This window comes from Otolemur garnettii, unplaced genomic scaffold (assembly GCF_000181295.1).
Source record: "Otolemur garnettii isolate 467f Iridium unplaced genomic scaffold, OtoGar3 scaffold00014, whole genome shotgun sequence".
Taxonomy (NCBI): Eukaryota; Metazoa; Chordata; class Mammalia; order Primates; family Galagidae; genus Otolemur; species Otolemur garnettii.
The window spans coordinates 27815437-27823691 of record NW_003852409.1 but is presented as its reverse complement, the minus strand read 5'-3'; the positions used below and the strand labels follow the sequence as shown (position 1 = coordinate 27823691).

Sequence of the window (8255 nt, the reverse complement as noted above, 5' to 3'; positions counted from 1 at the left end):
GCCACAGGCGCCGAGCCGCCATTATTTCTTTAAATATTTTTTTTCTTCTTTTGTCTTCTCTTTTTGGACATCAATTACATACATTACACAACTTTATATTATTCCAAAAATTATCAATGTACTTTTTTTTTTCTGCCAAGACAGAGTTCTACTCTATGCCCTGGGCTGAGTGCAATAGTGTCATAGCTCACTGCAACTTCAGACTTGGGCTGTGGGCATGCTGCTGCCTCAACCACCAAAGCCATTGGTATTACAGGCACTCACCAAGGTGCCCAGCTGAGTTTTTCTATATTTTTCATGAATCAGGGGTCTCACTCTCTCTTAGACAAGCTTCGAACTCCTGAGCTCATGCTATCCTCCCACCTCAGCCTTCCCATAGTGCTGGGATTACAGGCTTAAGCCACCATGCCTGGCAATGTGCTTGTTTTTTTAAGTCTTTTTTTCTTTTTGGGTTTCAATTTAGTTTCTATTGCTGTGTCTTTAAGTTCACTAATCTTTTCTTCTGCAGTGTCCATATTAATCTTATCGAGTTAATTTTTTATTTCAGGATTCATAATTTTTTTTTATTGTTGGAGATTCATTGAAGGTACAAGAAACCAGGTTACACTGATTGCATTTGTTAGATAAAGTGCCTCTTATAATTGTGTCTTGCCCCCAAGATGTGTGTCACATAGCAAGACCCCACCCACCTTCCTCCTTCCCTCTCTGCTCTTCCTTTCCCCCACTCCCCTCCTTCCTTCTCTCTCTGCTCTCCTCTTCCCTCACCTCTCACTGTGTACTAGGTCATTAATTGTCCTCATAACAAAATTAAATACATAGGATTCATGCTTCTCCATTCTTGTGATGCTTTACTAAGAATAATGTATTCCACTTCCATCCAGGTTAATATAAAGGATGTAAAGTCTCCATCTTTTTTAATGGCTGAATAGTATTCCATGGTGTACATACACCACAGCTTGTTAATCCATTCTTGGGTTGGTGGGCATTTAGGCTGTTTCCACATTTTGGTGATTGTAAATTGAGCTGCAATAAACAGTCTAGTGCAAGTGTCCTTATGATAAAAGGATTTTTTTCCTTCTGGGTAGATGCCTAGTAATAGGATTGCAGGATCAAATGGGAGGTCTAGCTTGAGTTCTTTGAGGGTTCTCCATACTTCCTTCCAAAAAAGTTGTATTAGTTTGCAGTTCCACCAGCAGTGTAAAAGTGCTCCTTTCTCTCCACATCCACACCAGTATCCATAGCTATTATTGGCATATACAAAGGCTACTGACTGGTGGACATTGATTTTATATCCTGAGACATTACTGTATTTTTGATGACTTCCAGGAGTCTTATGATTGAGTCTTTAGGGTTCTCTAAGTATGAGATCATATCATCAGCAAAGAGGGAGAGTTTGATCTCCTCTGCTCTCATTTGGATGCCCTTTATTTCCTTCTCTTACCTAATTGTATTGGCTAGAACTTCCAGCACTATATAGAATAGCAGGCATCACAATTTTTTCATCTCTAAATGTTCTAGTTAGTACTTTTTCCATTTCTCTCCTTATTATATTTATGTTTTCCTTTGTGTTTTTGAACATATACATGTATAATAGCAAAATTCCTTATCTGTTAATCCTATATTTTCTATCATTTCTAGATCTATTTATATTATTTTTTCAACTGGTTACAAGTTTTTTATTCCTGGTTCTTTGTATCTTTACTAATTTTTAGAGATGGGGTCTTGCTTTGTTGCCCAGGTTGGCCTCAATCAGTCCTTGCCACATCCTCCCTAATATCTGACTATAGGCAGGCATCACCACACCTGGCTACTACCAATTTTCTATTACAGTGTTGACACTGTGTATTTTATGATGCGATATTCTGTATTTTGTAGTTTTTGTTAAAAAGTATCAGACTTTGTACCTTCATATTGGATATAATATAAGGGTAATATCATATGTGCCATTATATTAATCTGAAATTTTTGAAGTGTATTGGACTTTGTTTTAAATTTTGTTCTATTCAGTAATTAAATTAATTGCAAGTCTCTCTTGTCTTTCATGGCTTACTTTTAAGCTTTTTAGGGGTGGATTTAGAGTCACCTTTTAAGCTTTTTAGGGGTGGATTTAGAGTCACCTAGACTTACTTAGGCCTAATACTAACAGGCATGATTGTTCTGGAATCATGAACAATATATCCTCCATTTCAACAAATATTATCTACTCTGGAGGATACTTGATCAGAGTTCAAATATTTCCTGTAGCTTATAGTCTTTCAGTATTTCTTGTTTTTTTATTTTTTTAGGGCTTTGAATATTTATTTATTTATTTATTATTTTTAAAGATAGTCTCACTTTATCACCCTCAGTAGTGCCATGGCGTCACAGCTCAAGCAACCTCCAACTCCTGGGCTTAGGCGATTCTCTTGCCTCCTGAGTAGCTGGGACTACAGGCACCTGCCAAATAGCCTGGCTATTTTTTTGTTGTTGCAGTTTGACCAGGGCTGCGTTCGAACCTGCCACCCTTAGTATATGGAGCCAGCGGGCTTTGAACATTTTATAATTTTTGTCACTTCCCTTACTATTTAATGTGGTAAAATAAAAATTTCATTTTTGTAATATGTAATGAGTAAGCCCCACAGGTATAGAGAGATACAAGTGACATTTGAATATATGAACTGTCATGTGAAGTACATAGAGAAGCAACAACTTATTTCTTCAGGATATTTTTAAAACCAGGCAAAATTGTAGTTTGTATGTAACAAATGAAGAAGAATTTCCAGATGAGAATTACTTGATTCTTGATTCTTGTCTCCTTTTGTTTCCATGTCAATTTTTTGTTTTCTTTTATTATTCTTTTGCTTTCTTTTTTTTTCCCTGATTTTTTTTTGTCACCTTTTATAGCACTCTCTTAACTCTTTTTCTTTGTCTTTGCTAATATTCTTAGAATTCTTACCCATTTTTATGGCTTCACTATCTCCTTAAAGGTTATGTCATTATTTATAACATTCTTCAAACTTGTCTTCTGAGATACAGTTCCAAATTTTCAAATTCTGGTTGAGGGACAGCTCTATCTGTATTTCCCTATTACCTCAATAAAATAGACCTAAAATGTGAACTCTTATATTCACCCCAAATTCTCTTATCCTTTACCTCCTTTTTTCTCTCAGTAACTCACAACTCTTCTCTCAAGTCATCATGTATTCCTGAAATCCTGCTGTCATTTTTGATACCTTCCCCTCCTAGAGTTAATTGCCAGGTTCATTAACTTGTCCTTTTTAATGCTTCCTGTGTCTTTCTAATACAACAGTTATTCATTCATTTAACAGATAATTGTTGGCATTTTCTACGTGCAAGGATTTCCCCCCTAGTAAGCATGAATTTTTATACTTTCCACATGAGACAGAGCATAATACCTAGCAATAATAGGCCTCAGTACCATTTGTGAAATAACTCACTAAATGAATTGAACCATGTGAAATTATCATTTCTAGAAGTCAGAATGGTGAAATGTCATAATTCAGTATTCAACAAATATGTTAATGATAAGAATAATATCAATATAGGCTGGGTCCAGTGACTCACACCTGTAATCCTAGAGCTTCGAGAGGCTGAGGTGGTAGGAGGATTACTTGAGGCAAGGAGCTCTAGGCCACCCTGGGCAACATAGCAAGATGTCATCTCTCTTATCGCTAAAAAAAAGAAAAAAGAAAGAAAAGAATCACACAAATATAAAGGAAAAAATATATATATTAGGTTACTCCTTAATGCTTTGCTCATGTTGTATAAAATTTTCTCTCATTAGAGTATAAAACTTAACTTTTCTCTTTTTTGCCTACCAGGAAACACGAAATTATCCAGAATCATATCCACAACTGCCAAGGGATGAAACAGTAGAGAATCCTCATCTCCAGAAGCACATTTTGGAATTAGCATCCATTCTGGATGTTCGAAACGTGTTCTTTGAGAATACTATAGATGACTATTAAAACAAAAACCCTCTTGTTGAAACACTTTTTCATTTTCCACAGATTTTAAATGGTGCAGTTTTCTAAATGTGATAATAGACACATAGTGCTGTTATGTAGTTTTTATTTTTTAATTTATGACCACCATTTTAAAAACAAACTGAAAAAAATGTTCAGACTTTTAGGGTAACTGTTTTAAAATGCAATCTTTTTGGTCTTTTAAAATCTCAATCTTGGAATTTTCGTTTTTTTGATTTTGAGGTATGGATACTTACCTCCAACATCTAATCCTAAACTCAAATGTTACCATTCTCACCCTAAGAAAAGTTAAATCACGTTATTTTTGTATAATGAGGTAAATCCAACTCTTATACTTAGAATAAGTTAAATGTCTGGATTTGGAAAATATGTAATTATTCATAATGATAAAACTAGCCACCATGGACTATTAAATCAAGAACAGAGTCCTTCCATAATATTCTATTCATTCCAAGTTTGTTAGTAGAAAAATGTGTGATTCTTTAAAGCATGATTGTGATAGTTCTTGAAATTACTTTTTGAAGTATGGTCAAAATCTCAGAAACTAATAAGACTGATTTGCATCTGAAAGCTAGATATTAGGGACATGATATAGGGAAATATTACTTGGAATGTGTGAGTCCTGTGTTTTCATGAGATTGTTTGCATTTTTTGTTTGTTTGTTTGTTTGTTTGTTTTCTTGCAGTCGTTGAATGCTGGAAATGAGACAGGAAATAATTTTTAAGTATTTCAGTCAAGAAATCAGGTTGTTGGTTTCATATTGTTTTCAGTAAGGTATACCATTGAAACTCTTAATATATGAAATCAAGTTTCAAGTCTAGAATTAATCTTTGTGACATACAGTACAGAGCTCTTTTTTTTTTTTAAGTTTATTTTTTTATTTTTGTTGTTGTTGCAGTTTGGCTGGGGCTGGGTTCAAACTCACCACCCTCGATATATGGGGCCAACACCCCACTCACTGCGCCACAGGCACCACCCCAGTACAGAGTTCTTAATCATTTTCCCTAGTTCAAAATTATGAGACTTAAAAGTCAGAGATTTTAGGCCAGGCACAGTGTCTCACTCCTCTAATCCTACCACTCTGAGAAGCTGAGGTGGGAGGATTGCTTGAGGTCAGGTGTTTGAAACCAGCCTACGGAAAGCGAGACCCTGTATTTCTTTACTAAAAAAATACAAAAAGTATTTGGGCATGGTGGCACGCGTGTAGTCCCAGGTACTCGTAAGGCTTAGGCAGGAGGATTGCTTGAGCCCAGGAGTTTGGGGTTGCTATGAGCTAGGCTGAGGCCATGACACTCTAGCCCAGGCAACAGAGCTAGACTCTGTCTCAAAAACCAAACAAAAAAAGTCAGATTTTATTAATTTTAGCCAGGGTAAGTGGCTGTTATAAAACCAAAAATGTAAGTTGATTTTGCATTGACAATTTGGAAGTAAGATTTGTTAAAATTCCCTGTATTTAGTATTTTATAGTCATGCACAATTTTTTTAATTATTTTTAGTAAGACTCATTGTGTAATATAAAGATTTTTGTGGGTTTTTTCCCCTAGTCTCTTCACAATTTTATTCACTAGCTATGAAGGTTTTTTTGCTTTTCCCACTCTTTTGCTTGTACAGCATTCTCATTCAGATACCTATGAATGAAAAGGCCTCTGCCTAACTTTCTGTGCATTGTCACAGTCTGCCCCTGGCTGTGCCAGGAGAAAGGAGGTGACTGCTTTTGGTATCTTTTTACTATGTCTCTAGGGAAATTTTTTGTAATATTTATCTTGGTTTTCATTTTTGGCATAGGGACTAATTTGGGTCTAAGTTATTCCCATTCACTTTTTCATCTGAAGTCTGAATGTTGTTGTTCTCGGATTTAGTGACTTTGGGGTGTTTTACTTACTTTTAAAAATTATTTTTGTTTGTTTTTTCAAATAATTCCTTTGCTAGTAGGTTGCTTTCATTTTCAGATAAAGACTGCATTCCTTTTTTCAGTATAATAAACTCCATAGCTTTCCTTCCATAACAATGTTCATCTGAACTACAGCAATAGCTTATCTTTAGTTATCTGACCTCTTGTTTCAGTTCCCCTGAAGACCTGTGCCAGTTATGCTCCCACCAACATATTTTCCTCTTTAATGTTTAAAATAACATTTATTGTCTTGAGCTTTATTATTACCTGTTAAGCATAAAGAAACTGGTCTGAGAACTAGGAGACCTGAGTTCTAGCCCTGACTTTCCTGCTATCCAGTATTATGCTCTTGGACAAGTATCTTCATGTCTCTGCTTGTTAGTGCCCTTACTATAAAATGAATGGATTGGCCCAAGGTCCTTTCCAATTCTGTGGTTCTATAAGTTGGACTCTTGTTTCCAAAAATGTTAATTTCTCTACCCATGCTACGAGGAAAACTGTAATAGTTACCTTGTTTTTAAGGCCCACAATATTTTCTTTTCTAAATCATATTTACCTAGATTTTGTTCAAGAAAATATTTAGAACCCACTGAACTGTTTTAAAAACTAGTTCAAGGCCAGGCGCAGTGGCTCATGCCTGTAATCCTGGCACTTTGAGAGGCTGAGGATGGTGGATTGCCTGAGCTCAGAGTTCAAGACCAGCCTGAGCAAGAGCAAGACCCTATCTCTAAAAAATGGCCATGCATTGTAGTGGGCGCCTGTAGTCCCAGCTACTTGGGAGGCTGAGGCAAGGGAATCACTTGAGTCCAAGAGTTTGAGGTTGCTGTGAGTATGATGCCACAGCACTCTACCCAGGGCAACAAAGTAAGACTCTGTCTCAAAAACAAAACAAAATTAGTTTAACTAGTTCAGAGAAAGACTCACCTGATGAAATTAGAGATTTTATGATTAAAAATATGTTTAAGAACTAGAGGTCTTAGAAATCACAACTAGGAGAGTAGTATAATTTCTTAGTGGACTGAAGTGATCTTGAATCTTCAAAGAGAGGAAAACTGCTAGAAATTTCTAAACTATTATTTCATTTATGTCTTCAACTAAATGTGTATTGAATAACCACTATAGCCTAGGTTTTCTTCTCGGCACTGTTGATGCAAATGAAGGAGATTTAAAAGTCCTTGTGACTGTGAGGTTTACATTATAGTAGGAAGAATAAGGCTATAAATATAAGTAATTAAATTTATGTTAGAAAAGATTAGTAGGATGGAAAAAATATAGAGTATGGTAAGGGATATCTTTTAGGGGTTTTGTTTTGTTTGTTTTAGAGAAGAACAATGTTTAAAAGAGTGATCAAGGCTCGTTGCCTGTAGCTCAGTGGCTATGGCACCAGCCACATACACTGGAGCTGGTGGGTTCAAACCCAGCCTGGGCCTGCCACACAACAATGACAACGACAACTAAAAAATAGCTGGGCGTTGTGGGAGGCACCCAGCTACTTGGGAGGGTGAGGCAAGAGAATTGATTAACCCCAAGAGTTGGAGGTTGCTGTGAGCTGTGATGCTACGGCACTTTATCAGGGTGAAGTGAGACTCAGTCTCAAAAATAAATAAATAAAAGAGCGATGAAGTTAAATGCATTGCCCTATCTTCCTAGCCATCATGTGACAGGAAGATCACTTAAGCCTAGAATTTAAGGCCAGACAGGGCAACATAGTAAGACCTTGTCCCAAGGAAAAAAAGAAAGAGAGAAGAGTCGTCAGGTTAGAGTTCATTAGAAAGGTCATATTTGCACAAACACTTTGTGTTTCTTCATTTCTTTACTTTTTGTCATGAAAGTTTTATCCTTCACCCAGCTTCTGCATTTTAAGGAATTAGTTTAATCAAGAAAGGAGAAATGTAAAAGGACAATCAATGTGCTGGAGGTGACAGTAGTAGAGTATCTTGCTTTTTAAACTGCATACTAATCCTCCCTTTATAAATATAGAAATTTTAAGCTTTATCCAAGTTTAGAATTCATAAACATTTAAATATTAGAACTAAAAATGGAGCAAAACAATGGGAAAGAGTACTCCTTTGTTTTCCAATTGCACAAATTTTCCCTGGAGATTCTGATACAGTCTCTCATCTTCCTTAAGAATCACTGTAAACAAAATAAAAAGGATAAGATTGCAAGAAGTCAGTTATATACAAAACAAAATGAAGCACAGTAGAATTTTCTCTTTTATTATCTGTACATTTCTGAAGTTGGTGAAGCAACCATCTTCCCTAATTGATAGAAAAGAAAGCTGAATCTCAAAAAGCTATTCACAGTGATGGAAGCTGGAACTAAAACTCTCTTCTCCTAATCTCAACCCAGTCTTCTTTCCTGAAAGCTCAGACTGC

The 8255-nt window shown here is 36.0% G+C and overlaps 1 protein-coding gene across 1 annotated transcript in view; it reads left to right on the top strand.

The window, feature by feature from the left end:
- SCAI (suppressor of cancer cell invasion) overlaps positions 1 to 3985 on the top strand; it is a 166554-nt gene extending 162569 nt beyond the window's left edge. Inside the window, exon 18 of the mRNA XM_023510572.1 lies at positions 3822 to 3985. Coding sequence (XP_023366340.1) covers positions 3822 to 3968 — 147 coding nt within the window. The 3' untranslated portion in view covers positions 3969 to 3985. The remainder of the gene's footprint in view (positions 1 to 3821) is intronic.
- The last annotated feature ends 4270 nt before the right edge of the window (positions 3986 to 8255 follow it).